The sequence below is a fragment of the Colossoma macropomum genome, unplaced genomic scaffold (genome assembly GCF_904425465.1).
Source record: "Colossoma macropomum unplaced genomic scaffold, Colossoma_macropomum, whole genome shotgun sequence".
NCBI lineage: Eukaryota > Metazoa > Chordata > Actinopteri > Characiformes > Serrasalmidae > Colossoma > Colossoma macropomum.
Window position 1 is genome coordinate 42820216 of NW_023494805.1, and position 24454 is coordinate 42844669.

Consider the following 24454-nt stretch of genomic DNA (forward strand, 5'->3'; position numbering starts at 1 on the left):
GTAGAAAGTAGAAGAATTAATTTCACTAAAACAGCAAAGAAAACTCACCTGTATGTTTCCTTTTTACTACAGCAAACAGGTTTTGGGGAGCAGGACGCTAACATTACTGCTACTGAGTGCTGATTGGTTAGCATTACTGCTACTGAGTGCTGATTGGTTAGCATTACTGCTACTGAGCGCTGATTGGTTAGCATTACTGCTACTGAGCGCTGACTGGTTAGCATTACTGCTACTGAGTGCTGATTGGTTAGCATTACTGCTACTGAGCGCTGACTGGTTAGCATTACTGCTACCGAGCGCTGATTGGTTAGCATTACTGCTACTGAGCGCTGATTGGTTAGCATTACTGCTACTGAGTGCTGATTGGTTAACATTACTGCTGCTGGTTAGCATTACTGCTACTGAGTGTTGATTGGTTAGCATTGCTGCTACTGAGTGCTGATTGGCTGCCAAGTGGAGCAGCTTATTGGCTGTTTGCACTCACTGACGTCATGAACGTACATCAGGCGCTGTTTTAAACTCCTGTAACTCGAGTTTAAAGGTTCTCTTTAACAGCAGTGTTAAGATGTTTTACTCTGTTCTGTGTTCAGGAAATGAATGTATTATTTTATATTTAAAATGTTTGAGCATTTATAAACTAGGATTTTGCTCAAACGCTCCATCTCAAGTCATTCATTTTGGACTCGCTCGGAGCGCCATCTAGTGTTTGAGAAACCCAGAAGACATTACGGAGTGGGAATTCTTCTCTCTACAAGTTCTCTGGCCATGGCAACCAACAGTCCGCTTGAGTTCAGAAACGCTCTCAGGTGATGAATGACCAGCGATTTGAGCGTCAAGAGGCGAAAAGTTACCGCCGATGTGAACGTAGGGTTACAGGAGTGAGAGGGACATCGAGTGGGTGTTTGAGGTCCTGTGGCGCTACCCATTTGTTTTCTTTTATTTTACTCCTTCTGGAGTGAAGCGGCCAGTGCAGTTATTGTTTTCTGGCCACACCCTTCTCAAGCATTGAACCAGGCCTGCAACGTGGGTAAAGACTAAACCATTGGGGTTGATTTCCAGCACAAACTCAGCTTTGTTATTATTATTTTGACCCGTTTGGAGCTATTCATTGATTTAGCTTTGGGACTTTTGGTTATTTTTATACACATTGGCACTGCGCACATGTTTCGGAAATATTTTAAGTTCTGAAAAGATGAATCTCTGTTCAAAGCTAAATTCTTGACTCCATATAGTCCAGCACACTGTGAATTGGAGTTTATATAGACAGATTGAAGTATTTAAAATACTAAATATTTTGTTTTTTTAAGGAAAGAGAAAACTACACTTAAAATATAGTCTAACTGACTGTGCTATTCATCTGTTGGAGACACATTCGTCAATAGCCCACAAGACCAAAAAACAAGCACCGCAGGTGGGTGTTATAGCAAAAGTAGCATATTTACAGAGCCCAGGGCCCCGTCCTTATAACCAGCGTGTAACTTTAAATATTCGTTTTAAAGGGACAGGGGCGCTACACTATATTTCGATATATTAGGGCCTACTTGAATTTCATATTAAGTTAGCCATGGGGAAAAATAAATAAATAAAGATTTGCAGGTCAGTACTTTGAGACTTGTGACTGAAATGTTTTTTTATTTAGCAAACACTGTACTGATTCAACTGCTGGGATAGGCTCCAGCTCCCCCCGCGACCCTGAAGGATAAGCGGCTTAGAAGATGTGTAAGATGTGTGTGTGTGTGTGTGTGTGTATTGATTCATAGCAGTCGTGTTTTAATGAAGCAGTCAGTTTTATTGTGTAGGCAGTCATACACACCCTCCGTGTTACTTTGCGTAAGTCGAAATTCATTCTCTGAAAGTCACACCACATGCACGTGACTTTTTCCCTCCTTAATGACTAAATTGTCTGATTACAGTTTCTCCAATATTTTAAAAGTAAGATCTAGCTTAAACCTTGCCATATAACCCACACCCAGAAGTTATAATGTAATGTAAACGCTGTCATACAATGTAAATGCTGAATCTATGATGTTTCAGAATTTCAGGTTTATGTTTAAAGGGGGAAAAGCAAAAATCCACTGAAACTTGTGTAGCTGTTTGGATCATCGAACACCCAGCTGTCATCCCAGAGCTTGGTGTAGATCCGATCTCCCTTCTCCAGAGTGAGGACAGTCCCGTTGCTGGCGTTTTCGTGGTACTCAGGCTTACCATGAAACACAGAGCACTGCCCCTGATCATTTTTGTACAGGCTGACAGCCATTTTGGTGCCACCCTGACAGTGAGCGTAAAACCTGAAAAAGTAAACTCCTTTAATCGGAGCAGTGAAAATCCCTGAAAGAGAGAGAGAGAGAGAGAGAGAGAGGAATCAAACCAGACATTCAGGAAACAGGATAAAAAAAACACTAAAGCTGCTTTTACACATAAATTCAGCAGTAAGTCCACAAGGAAGGGTTAAAAAGGAACTCTATTATTTTTCACATTTCTGAATAATAAAGTGGTTGAGATGTAAACAGAGCGGTTCAGAGTCGTTCAGAGTGGTCTGGTGTGAAACGCTCCGAGTCAGAACTGTTCACAGTGGTGGTGATAGGAACCAGACGTCCACCTCTAAAAGCTCCCTCACAGAAAGTTCCTACATGAAATGGTTATGAATTCACTGCCTGATGACTGAGACACTGTTTTACGATTTCTAACACAAGGTTTCTCAAACACTGGGCCGTGGACCACAAGTGGGCGTGTAGGTACAGCAGCACAGACGAGGTTTTCTTATCACTCTGCACCAACACATTACAGTCATTAGCAGCAGTCCTCATTTCTCATTACTCTCTATGTTGTTATCGTTAACTATCTGATGTGTTTTTATATAGCAAGCTAATGTTGCAGGTTGTCAATCAACAGCGGTCCACTGTTTGAATTCGAGTGAGAGAAGTGAGCTGTTGTGCCACTGGTGGGCCTAGATATTGATTTTAAAGCCAAGGTGCTGGATTAGTACTGTCTGTATGCGCAGCAGCTAATTAATGTTATAGAATAATATAAGATATGATCAGAAAAATAAATGGGGGGGACTGGTCTCACTGGGTGCTCAGCCCCCCTAAAGCTCTCCTGGACTTATAAACATCAATTTCTGAGACATTGCGTTATGTTATCTCAGGTCCCACTAATAAACTGGAAATGAGCTTGAGCAGCTGCTTGAACATTCTGCCTTATGTCCATTTTTTACATTATTTGCAAATATTCACATGATACAACCGCATACTACAACATCCCTCTTTCTGAGATAATAGCTTTCTAATAGCTTAACTCACTTATCCCAGCTTAAGTCCATGAATTCTAATGTGTTACTTTTGTTTTGAAAGTCAGAGGGCCAAATAAGAATTCCCTTTACATTTCTCAACTAAAATGTATGCAACATTTTTTTTTGCTAGAAAGTTGGGGTGGACTACCCAACTGTCTTCTGAATGTGGGGATTATTCACTGCGCTCACCCAGTGTTTCCAAAGACACCTGCTGCTAACAAAGTCTTTTAGGTGCTTTGGTAGACTGCGCTTTCCTTCTAGGTGTCTTCTCTCTTGTCCAGTTGCTAAGTGAGGAGTCTCTGCAGTGGGGCTCGGGAGTGGTATGGCATCAGCTGGGTCCACAGAGCTAACAGACAGATCCTCTGGCAAGAGACATGGTCACCAGATGAGTTCTGTTCCTCCGCAAGATACTAATGTTTTTATGAGGTATGGCCTGGGCTGCTGGGCCACTTGCTAGAAGCCAAGGATCTACTGCCCTTCATCACTTTTCTCATTAACAAGTCCTGGTCATCAGGTGAAGTTCCATCAACTTTGAAGACTGCAAGAGTACTTCCCATCCTGAAGAAGCCCATGCTTGCCAGCTCTGATATCAACAACTACAGACCGGTATCACTCCTTTCTTTCCTTTCAAAAATTCTTGAACGTGCAGTCTATAATCAACTGTCTCTCTTTCTCACACAGAACCAGCTCCAGGACCCCAACCAGTCTGGCTTCAAACCAGCGCACTCAACAGAAACTGCTCTTATAGCAGTGACCGAGAAGCTCCAGTCAGCAAGATCAGCCTGTCTGTCATCTGTACTGATTCTTCTTGACCTCTCGGTAACTTTCGACACGGTCAACCACACAATCCCTCTGGACATCCTCACCAGCTTTGGAATCACTGACTCTGAGTGGAAGTGGTTCAAGCCCTATCTGGAGGATCGCTCATATCTGGTAACATTGAGAGGGTCCACATCCTCTCCATGCAGGCTCTCCACTGGTGTCCCACAAGGCTCGGTGCTAGGTCCTCTTCTCCTTTCTCTTTACACTAGCTCTCTTGGCAATGTAATATCATCTCATGGCTTCTCTTATCACTGTTATGCTGATGACACTCAACTAATGCTTTCTTTCTCACCCTCTGACACACAGGTTTCCAGTCGGATCTCGGCATGTCTGTCCGACATCTCTTCATGGATGGCAGCTCACCACCTGAAGCTCAATCCTAGCAAGACTGAGCTACTATTCATCCCTGCAACTACAGGTCCTCATCATGATCGTGCCATCTCATTCGAGAACTCTCTGATTGTCCCGTCTGTAGAGGCAAGAAATCTTGGTGTGGTTCTGGACGGCCAGTTATCGTTCTCGACTCACATTGCGAACCTAACTCAGTCATGCAGATTTATCCTGGACAACATCCGACCCTTTCTCACTCGAGAGGCCACCCAGGTGCTGGTGCACTCTTTTGTCACCTCAAGGCTTGACTACTGCAACTCGCTCTTGGCTGGTCTTCCAATGCAGCCATCAAGCCCCTGCAACTCATCCAGAATGCAGCAGCTCGGCTCGTCTTCAATCTCCCCAAGTTCAGCCACGTCACCCCACTGCTGCGCTCCCTTCACTGGCTTCCTGTAGCTGCACGCATCAGATTTAAAACCCTTATGCTGGCCTACAAAGCCAAAAATGGACCAGCCCCTCCCTACTTGATGGCAATGGTGAAATCTCGAACTGTACCACGAACCCTTCGAGCTTCGAGTACAGCTCGGCTTGACCTGCCATCCCTCAAGGCGCGCGGAAGGCAAGCATCAAGACTGTTCTCTGTGCTGGAGCCCAGGTGGTGGAACGAACTCCCACTGGCTGTCCGAACAGCAGAGTCTCTCATTGTCTTCAAACGCAGACTGAAGACTGTCTCTTTATACAGCACTTAAATGAGCACTGAGTTAAGTATTGATTGTAATGTATTGTACAGCACTTATGTATTGTGTTGTATTGTATTGTATTGCACTGCTCTGTGTTTAACTCTGTTCCTTTTTCTCTAGGTGTCAATAATGACTTTCTGATTCTAGCAGTATCTGAGCTCAGGACCGACTTTCTCTCTAATCTATTGGTAACTAGCAAAGATAGTTTCTCTGGATAGACAAAGCACTTTCTGTAAGTCGCTCTGGATAAGAGCGTCTGCTAAATGCTGTAAACATAAATGTAAATGTAGAAGAGTTGAGCGATACACCATCAATGAAAGCTATGTGTATTTAGCTTTTTCAAGAAGTTCAAGCTTTTTTACAGTCTTCACTGTGCAGTCAGCCTTGCAGTTACTTTGTGGAAACCATTTCCAAAGCAAACTTCCTGAAGCTCTTAGATGAGAACCGTTATCCACGCAGACAACAGCAGCAGTCCCATGCTGTGCAAAGATAGATTTGAAGTGTTCAACTGCTGTTTCTGAGGAAGTTGAAGTGAGCTTTGCCACCTCAAAGAACCTGGAGAAGTAGTCCACCATGAGTAAGTACGGCTGATCTTTGAACTGAAAGAGGTCTGCTCCAACTTTGTACCAGGGCCAATCTGGAAATTCGGAAGTTCACTTTTTCTTTTGCACATATGTTGCAGTTCTTGATTTCATTGTTCAGCTGTGTACTCAGGCACCATACTGATTGGTTAGAATCCCTACTACTGAGTGCTGATTGGTTAGCATTACTGATACTACATGCTCACTGGTTAGCATTACTGCTACTCAGTGTTGATTGGTTAAAATCACTGCTACCGAGTGCTGATTGGTTAGAATTACTGCTACTGAGTGCTGACTGGTTAGAATCACTGCTACCGAGTGCTGATTGGTTAGAATCACTGCTACTGAGTGCTGACTGGTTAGAATCACTGCTACTGAGTGCTGATTGGTTAGCATTACTACTACTGAGTGCTGATTGGTTAGAAGCACTGCTACTGAGTGCTGACTGGTTAGAATCACTGCTACTGAGTGCTGATTGGTTAGCATTACTGATACTACGTGCTCACTAGTTAGCATTACTTCTACTGAGAGCTGATTGGTTAGCATTACTACTACTGAGTGCTGATTGGTTAGCATTACTACTACTGAGTGCTGATTGGTTAGAATCACTGCTACTGAGTGCTGACTGGTTAGAATCACTGCTACTGAGTGCTGATTGGTTAGGATTACTGATACTATGTGCTCACTAGTTAGCATTACTGCTACTGAGTGCTGATTGGTTAGCCTTACTACTACTGAGTGCTGATTGGTTGGTGAACTGATCAGCTCATTGGCTGAATGATTGACCTTCATGATACTAATTCCCATATACTGTACCTGTATTTGGGTCGTAGCCGTTTCCATAGTTGCTGGAGACTTTTTTGTAGATCAGTGGTGACGGCACAGGCTTCATGGGTCCAGTGTGTCCCTCTCCAGAGGCCAACAGTGATGCAGAAAAGGCGACCTTTTTCTCTGGGAATATATACAAATATATACACTCACTGAGCATTTTATAAGGTACACTTACTTTGTATCTACATTCATTGTCCATTTTATCAGCTCCACTGACCATTTAGTGTTACTCTAGTTCTACAGTTACAGACTGTAGTCCATCTGTTTCACTGATACTGTGTTAGCCCCCTTTTATCCTGTTCTACAGTGGGCAGGACCCCATGGACCCTCACAGAGCAGGTACTATTTGGGTGGTGGATCATTCTCAGCACTGCAGTAACACTGATGTGGTGTGTTAGTGAGTGTTGCGCTGGTGCGAGTGGATCAGACACAGCAGTGCTGCTGGAGTTTTAAACTAAAAATAGTCATAAAAAATCATTTGGGATTCAGCTGCATTCATACTGGACAAATTGTGCATTGTTCGTCTGTAGAAGCTAGAATTTCAATAGCTCCATAGCCAGCACACTATTTAGGGAGTATTCAAGGCATTTGGGATTCAGCCAGGGTTTGACACGACTTCTGACTGAAACATGGGCATTTCAAGTGTGTAAGACAGTCAAGTGACATTCTTTACAATTTTATATTGCAGTTTATTGCATATTTAGTTCATCAGTTCACTCGGTGCTCCATGTGAGCAGCATGAGAGTCAAAGATTAATCCATTAACAGCACAAGGTAGGGCTGGGCGCTAAAATGATAATGATAATTATCACGATATAACTTTTCCTCGATAGAGCAATACGACATGTTCGATAAATGTTCGATATAATACACCGCTCTCACACTTCCACATTCTAGTGAAAGCCGTGGTGGTGTTTTCTACTGCAAGGAAAGCGACACTACTCGGCTGTCGCCAGGAGAGGGCGCACTTCCGAGTTTTTCTACATGATTAGAGAGGGAGGGGGCCACGAGTAAGATGAGTCTTTAGCAACGGCTGAAGTGTGGAGTTATACATTCCCTGTTTGAGTGGAGCGACCGGCGATCTGCTCTCCTGTGACCGAGTGTGAGTGACGAGATCAGTGGTGTAACTGTACTGTCCTACAGTGAACTCACCTCTTTACTAACATCCTAACCAGCTTTAGCAGCTTTAAATCACGTCTGCTCCTCACAACTACAGCGCTGTTACAGCGCCCGGACAGTCATATTTAAGTATTAGTGCGTTCACAAGCAACAAAAGTGAAAGAAAAAAGTGGTTCATGTAAATTACAGCCCTGATTTAAACGACAGTAAACTTAGGACGCTGTGAGGCGTTGGAGAGCAGGAGAGCGCTATCTTTCCAGGCTAGCTGTTTTTAGCCGCTGGGTAACTTGAAGCAGCTCCGTCACTCCACAACACAGGGAACTGATGATACTGTAGATCAAACACGACACAAAAGCACCGCTTTCAGTTTAAATGTACCTGAAAGGAGGACTCTGCTTGTCTGGTGTTGATATTTTGCGGTTCACCACTTTAACTACTACGGTAGTATAGAGAAATCCAGTCATCTAGCTGGTGTCTGAATACTGATGTCATGTGTAGCGGGGTAGCCGAGCGCTCGTCACCAGACAGCAAAAAATAATCTGTTTTCTTTCTTAAATTATGACTATTATAAAATAGCCGTGCTCTTCCAGCTGGTAAAAACAGCTCAGCAGACACTTTCTCCCACTCTCCCATGACAGATCTGTGAAATGTTCCACTGGTTGGTGAGTGTTTGTCGTGTTCAGACCATAAAGGATAGTTTTAAACAGCGATTAACCCCCCAGGAGCAAAAATCAGCCTTCAAACTCGAAATAAATAATTATTTGACATCTATCGCGATATGTATCAATATCAAACGATATGAATTTTGTTTATTGTGATAACATTTTTGGCCATATCGCATAAGGATTTTGCATGACGTGGTGCAGTGATGCAGAGTTCAGTTGCTATGAGGTGGTCAGTGCACTTCAAATGCAGTTCAGCCAATCAGATTATAGGACCGGAACGAATTTGAGCACTAAATATAAAATACATATATAGACTTTTACCTTTTTCCTTCTTCAGCTCCTCCAGTGTATCTTCCACAGTTTTCAGTCTCTTCACTACATCCTGCAGTTCTCCCACTTCTGTAATGATGTTCATGTTTGGCGCCGTTAAATCATTTGTCTGAATGTTCTTCAGTGTTTTACACAAGGTTTGTCACATTAATGAACAAATTATATAGGGTTTCATGATTATTTGATTAAAATTGATTACTAGATTTAAAAAATCATTAATTAAAGCTTATATTCTTGGTAAATCAGCTTTGTGATTACCTTACAATTTGAGTGCTAATCAGATTATTCACAGGTCATTTTAAAGCTGTGTTCAGCAGTGTCTACATTCCCCACAAGGGGGAGCTACACACACACACACACATCTTCTAAGCTGCTCTATTCTTCTGGGTCACAGGGGATGCCTAACCCAGTAGTCAATGGGCAGAAAGCAAGGGGGAGCTATAAGGACTAAAATTACTTTTATGTGCATCACTGAAAGAGAGGAAACCCACACCATCAGGATCTCACCAATGCTCATACTGTGATACGCAAGGGTTTGGGCACCCCTGGTCAAATTCTAAATTTGTGAACACACCAAATAAGTGAACACATTCTCCACAGAGAATATACATCTGCACATTTTAATACACAGTTACTGTTAATTTGCTGAGTTTATCATACTGGAAAAAATGAAACACAAAGTGTGGCCTGTATACATTGTTTGGCCATGTATACTTCATGTTTTATTTTTTTTTTTTTTGTGAAACAAATAAATAGAAATTATTCACTAAAATGTGCAGGAAAATGCCAAATTGTTCTCTGTAGAGGATCTGTTAATGTATTTTCACCTGGGAAATCAGCAACAACGTCATTTGACAGGGAGTGTTGCATACAACTGTACGTTTGTAGTGAATTTGTAATTGTACAAGGTAAAATGAAGCTGTTAGAAGTTGTGTGTGTATGAAGTAAAAGGGTTTGTTTATGTCTAGAATAATCAGCTCAGCAGATAGCAAACAGGCTAACAGGCTCCTCCAACAATATTCAATTAAGATTCACTGAAGGATTCCCTGTAAAACATACTTGAATGTCTGCTAGAAGCTTCATATACCTAAGATGGCTTAAATAGTACAAAACCCCATGTGCAAAGTGAATGCATACCACAGCTAGCATGGCACTAACACTACAATGAAATTCCCATAGATGGAAATTAGCGTTAGAATTTGAGTGGTACTCAGATTAATTATAAGTTGAAATTCTCAAATTGTGTTAATAAAAATGATTTAAAACTTCAGGATTTGACCAGGAATGTCAAAAATTACTTCTGTATGAAGCATAGAAATGGGGACACTCAAAAATATTTGGACACATAGCTGGAAATGGCCACATTTGCTTTGCAGTGGCGGGGATCTTCTTGAACACATGCGGCTGCATCAACTGTAGCTGCTTTAAAAAATCATTAAAAAAAATATATGTATGATTCTACTGATCCAGTTCAAAGTCAGAGCTGAAACACATCTGGGACTTTTAACTGATCTTGGACTTTAGACTGAAATCCTTTTGCTCTGAGTGACTCTAAACCTTAATTATGATTATTTTATTAAACTAATGATTAAACATTCCATTTTGTCCCTACCAAACCAATCATAACACTTTACCAAACTGTACCAAATGTGTCAGTAGTGACTGTTTCAGTGACAATTGTCACAATGCTGAGCTCAGAAACTCAGCAAACACAGCTTTGAACAGCTGTTCACACAGAAAATCATCATATTTTACATTAAAACACTAAAAAGTGCTGAACTGCAGAAAATATGACGATTCTTAATGTTCCACACTGATTTTCAGACTTTGGGACACATTTACTTCAAAACAATGGGATCTAACTGATCACCATGTGGCCATGAGGGACAGGGATGCAGCCTCACGTCCTGCTCTGAAATGCAGGGGCGTGGCTAAATTAAGGCTCTGCCTACAGACTGAAACTCTGGGTTTCAGTAGTGATTTTTTGAATGAAACTTTTTTATTTAAAATTTTAAAATCATTATAAATCAAAATCTTTCTACTTCACTTTAAAAGAAATTAAAAGACTTAAAATAATAATAATAATAATAATACAAAAAAATGTCTTTTTAGGGGTTAGGGTTTGGGACAGACTCCTCCCTAAAGAAAGTACCCTATAAATGATGATTTTGTATATTGTTGTTGTCGGAAGAAAACCTCGTATCTCCAACATGGTAACTTTACAGGAAAAGGAAAAAACCTACTTACTTTTAATGTAAGTCAATGGAACCAGAGTTTTTTCCAAGTCATTTTGGGTCGTTTCTTTTGATCCATTCATAATGAAATTTACACACAATGTAAAGGCCAACATTTGATTTAAAGAATATGTCAAAAACTGAAAAACTTTTCTTTCGACAGCAGCGAGATATTTAGTTTATTACTCTCTCTGTTAGTGTCTCGGGGTTAAACATGTAATATAACACACATAACACATATAATGAATACTCTGTATGTTGACCTAATATGCAAAACACTGTGATCCGGGTTTTCGAATAGAAACTAAGCTTAGTTTAATAATCCATTATTATAATTATAATATCTCAGACAGGCTAAGAGAGAGTCTGTTTACCTTTGATTTCTCTCCTCAGATCCCCCGTCAGATCTCTGAACTCAGTTGCGATGCGGTCCAGCTTTTGCTCCATGCTGCTTTCTGCTTCTTTCTTTCTGCTTTCTTTCTTTCTGCTTCTTTCTTTCTGCTTTCTTTCTACGGCTGAGCGGCTTTATAAGAGGAATCAGAATCAGGAAGGAGCTCATACTGAGCTCTGATTGGAGAGGAGGAGGAGGTGTGGCTGGCACATTGTTGGAATGATTGAATTATTCATTTATTTGATGTTAGCAGATGAGAAGCGAAGTGACAGATGGTTTATACTCAGCACTTTTTAGGACTACATACAATGTCTGTAGTGTGTATGCAAAAGTTTGAATATCTCCCCCCATCCAATTACACGTTTTGTTGATTTTACAAAAGGTCATGAGGCTCTCTGTGACATCAGACAGTGAGACAACAGGTCAGAAAGCCCTCTATGACATCAGAAACTGATGCTACAGGTCAGAAAGCTCTCTAAGACATCCAACAGTGATGTTATAGGTCAAGAAGCTCTCTGTGACATCAGACAGTGATGCTATAGATCAGAAGACCCTCTATAACATCAAACAGTGATGCCACAGGTCAGAAAACCCTCTATGACATCAGACAGTGATGCCACAGGTCAGGAGGCCCTCTATGACGTCAGACAGCGATGCCACAGGTCAGGAGGCCCTCTATGACGTCAGACAGCAATGCTACAGGTCAGGAGGCCCTCTATGACGTCAGACAGCAATGCTACAGGTCAGGAGGCCCTCTATGACGTCAGACAGTGATGCTACAGGTCAGAAGACTAAAGTTCCTTCAACTTTCAAGACTGCAAGAATGGTTCCCATCCTGAAGAAGCCCATGGTTGACAGCTCTGTCAAGATGTCAACAGCTACAGACTGGCATCACGCCTATCTTTCCTCTCATAAATGCTTGAATATGAATTATATAATCAATTGCCTCTCTTTCTTACTCAGAACCAGCTCCAGGACCCCAACCGTGAATCACTGGCTCTGCATGGAAGTGGTTCAAGTCCTATCTGGAGGGGCGCTCCAGCAGACATGGAGAGGGTCCACATCCTCTCCATGCAGGCTCTCCACTGGTGTCCCACAAGGCTTGGTGCTGGGCCCTCTTCTCTTTTCACTTGACACTCGTTCTCTTGGTGATGTAATATCCTCTCATGGCTTCTCTTGCCACTGCTATGCTGATGACACTCAACTAATGGTTTCCGTCCCACCTTCAGATACCCAGGTTTCCAGTCTCATCTCGTCATGTCTGACTGACATCTCTTCGTGGATGGCAGCTCACCACCTGAAGCTCAATCCTAGCAAGACTGAGCTGCTGTTCATCCTACAGGTCCTCATCATGATCTTGTCATTTCATTTGAGAGATCCCTGCTGTGATTCTGGATGGCCTGTTATCGTTCTCAGCTCATGTTGCAAACCTGACTCAGTCATGCGTCTTCCTGTAATGCTACAGGTCAGCAGGTTCTCTGTGACATCAGACAGTGATATCAGACAGTAATGCTCTGTGATATCAGACAGTAATGCTACAGGTCAGGAGGCTCTCTATGACATCAGACAGCAATGCTACAGGTCAGGAGCCTCTCTATGACATCAGATGGTGATGATATAAGTCAGGAGTCTCTCTATGACATCAGACAGCAATATTACAGGTCAGGAGTCTCTCTATGACATCAGACGGTGATGATATAGGTCAGGAGGCTCTCTATGACATCAGACAGCAATGCTACAGGTCAGGAGTCTCTCTATGACATCAGACGGTGATGATATAGGTCAGGAGGCTCTCTATGACATCAGACAGCAATGCTACAGGTCAGGAGTCTCTCTATGACATCAGACGGTGATGATATAGGTCCGAAGACTCTCTATGACATCAGACAGCAATGCTACAGGTCAGGAGTCTCTCTATGACATCAGACAGTGATGATATAGGTCAGAAGACTCTCTATGACATCAGACAGCAATGCTACAGAAAGTTGGATTGCATTGATGGTGACCCTCATTTTAAATGTTGCTGAGCATTAAATAAATAAAGGGTCTGAAAAAAAAAAAATGTGACAGTAAATGTAAAGCAAATCAAATCAAATAGTAACAAAAATTGTTATTAAAACAGTACATAAGATGAAGAAAAATCAGAAATAAAAACCAATTAGGAAACTATAAGACAAATAACATCAAATCAAAAGGAATGAAGCAGATCTGTATTCAGCAGATTTGCAATGTTAAAAACAAATAAAACAATCAAGTAAAGTGAGAAAAAAATTAAAATAGACAACAAAACTAAAACTGTAACAGGAACAAAGTAATGTGCAATAGAAAAATCAAAGAAAAGACCTAAACATTATTAAGTTTATTATTATTATTAAGTCGGTAAATTACCGACGTTAGTTCCCAACATTTGATTGTTTTGCGAATAAATTCAGGGCTGAATCCATCCTGGGCATTTTCATTACAGACCTCATAGTCTTTAACGGATTTCACCCATAAAACAGTTTAACAGCCACTTATTGTTACTTAAACCTGTTTATTTTTTCATGAACAGGTGATACTGTTTGTACATACAGCAGGAAAGTTCATGAAGAACAGGGTGGGAAAGGAAAATGTACTGAGCTGACTGAATTCACAAGCATGGCTAAACCAACAGAACAACATAAAAACTTTTCCTGATTGACATGTGGGAATCAAAACAAACTTTTCATCAAAGCGGACTACAAGGAGCCAGGCAAAAGGCCAAACATTGCCAAAAGGCATTTACCGGATTTCTGCTTGTACCTGTCCGGGCAGAGGACAGCTTCTCGTAAAATTAAGACTTGTAATCATTTGTGGGAAGCACACAAATGTTCCCTGGGCCATGTGTTCCCAGAACCCTCTACACCCAGGGGCTATGCATTTGGGTCAAGTGTCCTCTGGACCATATGCTTCAAGACCCACATTTCCCAGGGCTCTGTGGTTTAGGGCTCTTTGTTTCCAGAGCTTTACGTTCGGTAAATATAAAATATGAGCATCTCTGTTCATAAACTAATAAGAAGAAAGTGCAGAAAAAAATAAATAAAAACTCAGTTCTGAACATTGAGCCTCTGAGCAACTTTCACCTAAAACAATACTGAGATGTTGAGTTTAGAGCATATTGTAGCGCCCCCTACTGGCTTGCATGGCAGAAGCTCTTGTGAAGCACGGCAGCTGCAGTAGGAGAGACACTTTGGCTCTTAATTTGTTGTTTATGTGACTTTAACACTGTATGTGCTTGTCTGTGCTGGGTTGTGGGGTAGATAGGCATTGTTAGGTGTCCACCATGTAGGTCAAGTATGGTTGGAAGTGACCTGTCTTCTATCTCGGCCATTTCCGCTGAGCGGCAGTTCTCCTCTGCTGCAGCTGTTCAATAAAAGAGCATCTGCTTAAACCCCTATTATTCCCACATCTTATTCTACGCCGACACCACAACACTTCATCCAAATGGTCAACTTTGTCCATTTTTAAATGAACTACACAAACTGCGTTATTATCAGCTGCTGAGTATGAAACCTGCCAATCTCCGCTTTCCACAACTCAGCTTCAGCCTGAGAGAGCTTAGCTGGCTGATTCTAACTGAACAGGTACAGTGTTTACTATTTTCTACTTACATTGCTGGTTGACAATTTTAGTTACCAAGATTTGATTGTTTTGCGAATAAATTCAGGGCTGAATCCATCCTGGGCATTTTCAATACAGACCTCAAAATCTTTAATGGATTTCACCCATAAAACAGTTTAACTGCCACTTATTATTACTTAAACCTGTTTATTTTTTCTTAAATATATGATACTGTTTGTACAGAGAGCAGGAAAGTTCATTAAGAACAGGGTGGGAAAGGAAAATGATGCCAGGCAAAACGCCAAACGTTGCCAAAAGGCATTTACCAGATTTCTGCTTGTACCTGTCCGGGCAGAAGTCGGACAGCTTCTTGTGAAAATAAGGTTAATTAATGTTTGTGGGAAGCGTGCGAATGTTCCCTGGGCCCTGTGTTCCCAGAGCCCTCTGCACCCAGGGCTTTATGCATTTGGGTCATGTGTCCTCTGATTCATATGCTTCTAGGCCCACATTTTCCCAGGGCTCAAACATTCGTTTACAAATTCTTCACATGCACACAACAGATCCAGAACCCCAGAGAGATAAAAGACAGATATATACATCAGTGTCTATGCTGGCTGTTCAGTATACCAGCATCCAAAACACAACATACCTCGTATCTCTATTTTTGACGTTTTTCAGTTTTTGACATGATTTGAAAAAAGATGTTGTCCTTTACATTGTATATAAATTTCATGAAGAATGGACCAAAAGAAATGGCCCAAAATCACCTGGAAAATATTCTGGTTCCATTGACTTACATTAAAAGTAAACTATGTTTTTTCCTTCTCCTGTAAAGTTACCATTTTGGAGATACAAGGTTTTCTTCTGACAAGATCGATATGCTGGTTTTGCTGGTGACCATCCAGGCCTTCTCATCTAACATCAGTGACCTCACAAATGCTCTTCTGGATGAATGGGCACACATTCCCACAGACACTCCAGCATCTTGTAGAAGCTTTCCAGAAGAGTGGAAGCTGTTAAAACTGCACAGGGGGACCAACTCCATATTAATGCTTATGGATTTAGAATGGAACATCCAACAAGCTCATATAGCTGTGAGGGTCAGGTGTCCACATACTTTTGCCCATATAGTGTATATGGACCATTCTACAGAATAAGTTCTACAATAAGAAACTACTTAACAAAACAATTAAATATTCAGAGCTTAGATGTTTACAATGATTTTGTTATGATATATTTAAACCCAAGACATCAGTTGAAACAGCAATAAGCTTAAATAAGACAAATATGCAAAATTATCATTTATAGGGTATTTTCTATGGGCAGGTGACTGTCCCAAACCCTACCCCCTAAATTTACACTTCTGAAAATAATACTTTTATGTATTTTTTTGTGTTATTTTAAAAAACTGTCTTTTATATTCCTTTTAAAGTCGAAATATTGATTTATCATGAGTTTAATTTTTGAATAAAGAAAACTTACTAAACATATAAAGTCCTATCTTTTCATGTCGATACTCTGAACCGCCCCCCATAGGATGCACCTAAAACAAGAAGTAAGGTTACACATTGCCGTGAAAAAGTATTCGCCCCTTGATCCCTTTTATTTTTGCGTACTTGTCACACTCAATTGTTTAATGGCTTAATTGTTATTGTTATTTTTAATATAAGGCAAAGATTAACTGAAACCTGAGTAAACACAAAATGCAGTTTTTACATTGTCTTTTTTTATTTCTTGAAGAACCACCAACCAAAGTTAGCCCTATGTGAAAAAGTAATTGCCCAGTAAAGCAATAAATCAGCTAATTAACCAGATTTAGTAGATAAGTGGGATCAGTTACACCAGGACCTTAAATGGACAGTTCAAAGTTTGGACACTCTGGTCCAGATTTAGGGTTAATTACTGCTGCTAGGACAGAGGGTCTCAATCTAGTACCTGCTGACCCTCAGCCAGTCCATGTTTACTCCATCATAGTTCTGCAATAACATGATGACTTAAACACACCATCAGTGTTTTAATACCAAAAGGCCTGTTATAATAACAACAATATAATATTTTTTGTCCATATAGTGAACAGGTGAATTACCTGAGTTATGGTTAATGTCCACTAGATGGTGCTGGTGCTCTAATTCTGAGGTGACCAACACTGGGCTCTTATCTTTAATACCCTCAGGCTTCATTCTCTCAAGGCCTAGAAGACTGCTGGGAGAAGTGCAATGATTTTTGATGTTTTAATGATGTTTTAAAGTTTTAGTTTTATTTCATTTTTATTGAATAGAATCATGTTTATATTTAAACTCTGAAAGTACAGCAGTACTACTTTTATTTCAGTATTATGTTTTGTTTAAAAACAAAAGGGTTCTCAAAACGGCCAACAGAACATGATCCAATCAGGATTGTTCTCTCTGTGGTATCTAGGTAGATACAGCCAAGCAAGCTCTCTCATTGGTTCGGACTTCAGGAGCTGGACTGAAGGCCTTTAACTACCAACGTAACTAGGAACTGACAATGGAACCAACCAATCACGATACACATGTCACTGATTGACTAGTTGTAGTCTAAGCTGGTTCTGGTTAGTTGTTGCAGCGGTCAGTCAGTACCTGGAGTGACGCTCCATGCTCTGAGAGACCGGTTATCAGATACGGAGAAAACACGTCCATCACATCGGCTCGCTAAGGCGCAGACAGCACCGCTGTAGCAATAAAGAAGCTGCACCTACAGAGAGAGGAAAACTATTATATTACAGTTTCAGTACTTGATTAGGCTACTGTAATAACTTTAATTATTTCTGACTCGTAGAAAGAAACTGTGGGAAGTGCAGATTCTAACCTTTCAATCCAAACCACATCTGTGTTTGTAATTAGATCAGCATATATAACATAATATAATATAATACACACTCACCAAGCACTGTATTAGGAAAATCTGCAGGTGTAAAAAGAAGTTCACACTAGCCGAAAGGGAGACGTGTTCGTGGATTTGTACTGTCACACCTTTGGGATGAACTAGAACAGAGATTGTGAGCCAGACCCTCTTGTTCAACATCAGTGTCTGACCTCATAAATGCTCTTCTGGATGAATGGACACAAATTCCCACAGACTCTCCAACATCTTGTAGAAGCTTCCCAGAAGAGTGGAAGCTGTTAGAGCTGCAAAGGGGGACCAACTCCATATTAATGTCTATGGATTTAGAATGGGATTCATAACAGCTGCTGTAGGTGTGATGTGTAGGTGTCCAAATACTTTTGCCCATATAGTGTATCAGTGATACTGGAGTACCGCATCAAGCTTTCTCTTAATAATAAATAAAAATATTTGCAGGCCAGTACTGTGCGACCTGGGACTGAAATGTTTCTATGAAGGAAACATTGTATTGATTAATAACAGTCATGATTAAATGAAGTGATCAGTTTCATTACGTGTAGCAGTTGTGTTGTGTACAGTCTCAGAAAAAAACAAGCCCTCTTCATTAGTGTAATCTTTATAAGTGTAATCTACATTAGAGTAATCTACATTAGAGTAATCTTCATTAGAGTAATCTTCATTAGAGTAATCTTTATTAGAGTAATCTTCATTAGAGTAATCTTCATTAGAGTAATCTTTATTAGAGTAATCTTCATTAGTGTAATCTTTATAAGAGTAATCTACATTAGAGTAATCTTCATTAGTGTAATCTTCATTAGAGTAATCTTCATTAGTGTAATCTTTATAAGAGTAATCTACATTAGAGTAATCTTCATTAGTGTAATCTTTATAAGAGTAATCTTTATTAGTGTAATCTTTATTAGAGTAATCTTCATTAGAGTAATCTTTATTAGTGTAATCTTTATTAGTGTAATCTTTATAAGAGTAATCTACATTAGAGTAATCTTCATTAGAGTAATCTTTATTAGTGTAATCTTTATTAGAGTAATCTTCATTAGAGTAATCTTTATTAGAGTAATCTTCATTAGAGTAATCTAGTGTAATCTTCATTAGAGTAATCTACATTAGAGTCATCTTCATTAGAGTAATCTTCATTAGAGTAATCTTTATTAGAGTAATTTTTACTTAGAGTAATCTTCATTAGTGTAATCTTTATAAGAGTAATCTACATTAGAGTAATCTTCATTAGAGTAATCTTTATAAGAGTAATCTACATTAGAGTAATCTTCATTAGAGTAATCTTTATTAGAGTAATCTTCATTAGTGTAATCTTTATAAGAGTAATCTACATTAGAGTAATCTTCATTAGAGTAATCTTTATAAGAGTAATCTACATTAGAGTAATCTTCATTAGAGTAATCTTTATAAGAGTAATCTACATTAGAGTAATCTTCATTAGAGTAATCTTTATTAGTGTAATCTTTATTAGTGTAATCTTTATTAGAGTAATCTTTATTAGTGTAATCTTTATTAGAGTAATCTTCATTAGAGTAATCTAGTGTAATCTTCATTAGAGTAATCTAGTGTAATCTTCATTAGTGTAATCTTTATTAGTGTAATCTTTATTAGAGTAATCTTCATTAGAGTAATCTAGTGTAATCTTCATTAGAGTAATCTTCATTAGAGTCATCTTCATTAGAGTAATCTTCATTAGAGTAATCTTTATTAGAGTAATTTTTACTTAGAGTAATCTTCATTAGAGTAATCTTTATTAGAGTAATCTTCATTAGAGTAATCTTCATTAGAGTAATCTTCATTAGAGTAATCTTCATTAGAGTAATTTTTACTTAGAGTAATCTTCATTAGAGTAATCTTTATTAGAGTAATCTTCATTAGAGTAATCTTCATTAGAGTAATCTTCATTAGAGTAATCTTCATTAGTGTAACCTTCATTAGAGTAATCTTTATTAGAGTAATCTTCATTAGTGTAATCTTTATTAGTGTAATCTTTATTAGAGTAATCTTCATTAGAGTAATCTTCATTAGAGTAATCTTCATTAGAGTAATCTTTATTAGTGTAATCTTTATTAGAGTAATCTTCATTAGAGTAATCTTTATTAGAGTAATCTTCATTAGTGTAATCTTTATAAGAGTAATCTACATTAGAGTAATCTTCATTAGAGTAATCTTTATTAGTGTAATCTTTATTAGTGTAATCTTTATTAGAGTAATCTTCATTAGTGTAATCTTTATTAGTGTAATCTTTATTAGAGTAATCTTCATTAGAGTAATCTTTATTAGAGTAATTTTTACTTAGAGTAATCTTCATTAGAGTAATCTTCATTAGAGTAATCTTCATTAGTGTAATCTTTATTAGTGTAATCTTCATTAGTGTAATCTTCATTAGAGTAATCTTTATTAGTGTAATCTTCATTAGAGTAATCTTTATTAGAGTAATCTTTATTAGTGTAATCTTTATTAGTGTAATCTTCATTAGTGTAATCTTCATTAGAGTAATCTTTATTAGTGTAATCTTCATTAGAGTAATCTTTATTAGTGTAATCTTTATTAGTGTAATCTTCATTAGAGTAATCTTCATTAGTGTAATCTTTATTAGAGTAATCTTCATTAGTGTAATCTTCATTAGAGTAATCTTCATTAGAGTAATCTTCATTAGTGTAATCTTCATTAGAGTAATCTTCATTAGAGTAATCTTCATTAGAGTAATCTTTATTAGAGTAATCTTCATTAGAGTAATCTTCATTAGAGTAATCTTCATTAGTGTAATCTTCATTAGAGTAATCTTCATTAGAGTAATCTTCATTAGTGTAATCTTCATTAGAGTAATCTTCATTAGTGTAATCTTCATTAGTGTAATCTTCATTAGAGTAATCTTCATTAGTGTAATCTTCATTAGAGTAATCTTCATTAGAGTAATCTTTATTAGTGTAATCTTTATTAGAGTAATCTTCATTAGAGTAATCTTTATTAGTGTAATCTTCATTAGAGTAATCTTCATTAGTGTAATCTTCATTAGTGTAATCTTCATTAGAGTAATCTTCATTAGTGTAATCTTTATTAGAGTAATCTTCATTAGAGTAATCTTTATTAGTGTAATCTTTATTAGAGTAATCTTCATTAGAGTAATCTTTATTAGTGTAATCTTCATTAGAGTAATCTTCATTAGAGTAATCTTCATTAGAGCAATCTTCATTAGAGTAATCTTCATTAGTGTAATCTTTATTAGAGTAATCTTCATTAGAGTAATCTTCATTAGTGTAATCTTCATTAGAGTAATCTTTATTAGAGTAATCTTCATTAGAGTAATCTTTATTAGAGTAATCTTCATTAGAGTAATCTTCATTAGTGTAATCTTTATTAGAGTAATCTTCATTAGAGTAATCTTCATTAGAGTAATCTTCATTAGAGTAATCTTTATTAGAGTAATCTTCATTAGAGTAATCTTTATTAGAGTAATCTTCATTAGAGTAATCTTTATTAGAGTAATCTTCATTAGAGTAATCTTTATTAGAGTAATCTTCATTAGAGTAATCTTCATTAGAGTAATCTTCATTAGAGTAATCTTCATTAGTGTAATCTTCATTAGAGTAATCTTCATTAGAGTAATCTTCATTAGAGTAATCTTCATTAGTGTAATCTTTATTAGAGTAATCTTCATTAGAGTAATCTTTATTAGAGTAATCTTCATTAGAGTAATCTTCATTAGAGTAATCTTTATTAGAGTAATCTTCATTAGAGTAATCTTCATTAGAGTAATCTTCATTAGAGTAATCTTCATTAGAGTAATCTTCATTAGTGTAATCTTCATTAGAGTAATCTTCATTAGAGTAATCTTCATTAGTGTAATCTTCATTAGAGTAATCTTCATTAGAGTAATCTTTATTAGAGTAATCTTCATTAGAGTAATCTTCATTAGTGTAATCTTTATTAGTGTAATCTTCATTAGAGTAATCTTCATTAGAGTAATCTTCATTAGAGTAATCTTTATTAGTGTAATCTTTATTAGTGTAATCTTTATTAGAGTAATCTTCATTAGAGTAATCTTCATTAGAGCAATCTTCATTAGTGTAATCTTCATTAGAGTAATCTTTATTAGAGTAATCTTCATTAGTGTAATCTTCATTAGTGTAATCTTCATTAGAGTAATCTTCATTAGAGTAATCTTCATTAGAGTAATCTTCATTAGAGTAATCTTCATTAGAGTAATCTTTATTAGAGTAATCTTCATTAGAGTAATCTTCATTAGAGTAATCTTTATTAGAGTAATCTTCATTAGTGTAATCTTCATTAGAGTAATCTTCATTAGAGTAATCTTCATTAGAGTAATCTTTATTAGAGTAATCTTCATTAGAGTAATCTTCATTAGAGTAATCTTCATTAGAGTAATCTTTATTAGAGTAATCTTCATTAGTGTAATCTTTATTAGTGTAATCTTCATTAGAGTAATCTTCATTAGAGTAATCTTCATTAGTGTAATCTTCATTAGAGTAATCTTCATTAGAGTAATCTTCATTAGAGTAATCTTCATTAGTGTAATCTTCATTAGAGTAATCTTTATTAGAGTAATCTTCATTAGAGTAATCTTCATTAGTGTAATCTTCATTAGAGTAATCTTTATTAGTGTAATCTTCATTAGAGTAATCTTCATTAGTGTAATCTTCATTAGAGTAATCTTCATTAGTGTAATCTTCATTAGAGTAATCTTTATTAGAGTAATCTTCATTAGAGTAATCTTCATTAGAGTAATCTTCATTAGTGTAATCTTCATTAGAGTAATCTTCATTAGAGTAATCTTTATTAGTGTAATCTTCATTAGAGTAATCTTTATTAGAGTAATCTTCATTAGAGTAATCTTTATTAGAGTAATCTTCATTAGAGTAATCTTCATTAGTGTAATCTTTATTAGTGTAATCTTCATTAGAGTAATCTTTATTAGAGTAATCTTCATTAGAGTAATCTTCATTAGTGTAATCTTCATTAGAGTAATCTTCATTAGAGTAATCTTTATTAGAGTAATCTTCATTAGAGTAATCTTTATTAGTGTAATCTTCATTAGAGTAATCTTTATTAGAGTAATCTTCATTAGAGTAATCTTCATTAGTGTAATCTTTATTAGAGTAATCTTCATTAGAGTAATCTTTATTAGTGTAATCTTCATTAGAGTAATCTTCATTAGTGTAATCTTCATTAGAGTAATCTTCATTAGAGTAATCTTTATTAGTGTAATCTTCATTAGAGTAATCTTTATTAGTGTAATCTTCATTAGAGTAATCTTTATTAGAGTAATCTTCATTAGAGTAATCTTCATTAGAGTAATCTTCATTAGTGTAATCTTCATTAGAGTAATCTTCATTAGAGTAATCTTTATTAGTGTAATCTTCATTAGAGTAATCTTTATTAGAGTAATCTTCATTAGAGTAATCTTCATTAGAGTAATCTTCATTAGAGTAATCTTCATTAGTGTAATCTTCATTAGAGTAATCTTCATTAGAGTAATCTTTATTAGTGTAATCTTCATTAGAGTAATCTTCATTAGAGTAATCTTTATTAGAGTAATCTTCATTAGAGTAATCTTCATTAGAGTAATCTTCATTAGTGTAATCTTCATTAGAGTAATCTTCATTAGAGTAATCTTCATTAGTGTAATCTTTATTAGAGTAATCTTCATTAGAGTAATCTTCATTAGAGTAATCTTCATTAATCTTTATTAGAGTAATCTTCATTAGAGTAATCTTCATTAGAGTAATCTTCATTAATCTTTATTAGTGTAATCTTCATTAGAGTAATCTTCATTAGAGTAATCTTCATTAGTGTAATCTTCATTAGAGTAATCTTCATTAGTGTAATCTTCATTAGTGTAATCTTCATTAGAGTAATCTTCATTAGTGTAATCTTCATTAGTGTAATCTTCATTAGAGTAATCTTTATTAGAGTAATCACATGTAAGTTAAAGGTTTTTTTCCACACGCAAGTAATCTAACGTTACATTCACTGAAAGAAAGAGACTTTTGGAGAAAGACAAATACATTCTTTGTATAATCACATTTCCTGGCCACATTATCGGAAACGGATCCAACTTGCTGGAGTGCAATTAGCGACTGTAGCTCAGTGGTCATGTGGTGAGAAACTGCCCAATGATGTATGGAGTAGAGGGGCTGATGTAGAGCAACAGACGGACTACAGTCTATAACTGTACATGTACATAGTAGAGCTATAAGGTAGGTGTTTCTAATAAAGTGGCCATTGAGTAGAAGTTCAAGGTGGGTGTTTCTAATAAAGTGGCCAGTTAGTGAAAGCACAAGGTGGGTGTTTCTAATAAAGTGGCCAGTGAGTGGAAGCACAAGGTGGGTGTTTCAAATAAAGTGGCCAGTTAGTGGAAGCACAAGGTGGGTGTTTCTAATAAAGTGGCCAGTGAGTGGAAGCACAAGGTGGGTGTTTCTAATAAAGTGGCCAGTGTGTGCAAGCACAAGGTGGGTGTTTCTAATAAAGTGACCAGTGAGTGGAAGCACAAGGTGGGTGTTTCTAATAAAGTGGCCAGTGAGTGGAAGCACAAGGTGGGTGTTTCTAATAAAGTGGCCAGTGAGTGGAAGCACAAGATGGGTGTTTCTAGTAGTCACATAGTAGGAGTAAAAGGTAGGTTGTTTCTAAATAAAGAAAT

General features: G+C 37.5%; 1 protein-coding gene across 1 annotated transcript; it reads right to left on the reverse strand.

Annotated features, from left to right (window-relative positions):
- Positions 1–1774: 1774 nt before the first annotated feature.
- Positions 1775–11433, reverse strand: LOC118826285 (complement C1q-like protein 2). The gene is made up of 4 exons (XM_036597213.1): positions 11315–11433; positions 8698–8775; positions 6579–6713; positions 1775–2328 (listed from the first exon to the last, which is right to left on the reverse strand). The coding sequence occupies exons 1-4, from the start codon at positions 11385–11387 to the stop codon at positions 2051–2053; spliced, it is 564 nt and encodes a 187-aa protein (XP_036453106.1). The 5' UTR covers positions 11388–11433; the 3' UTR covers positions 1775–2050.
- Between the last annotated feature and the right edge of the window lie 13021 nt (positions 11434–24454).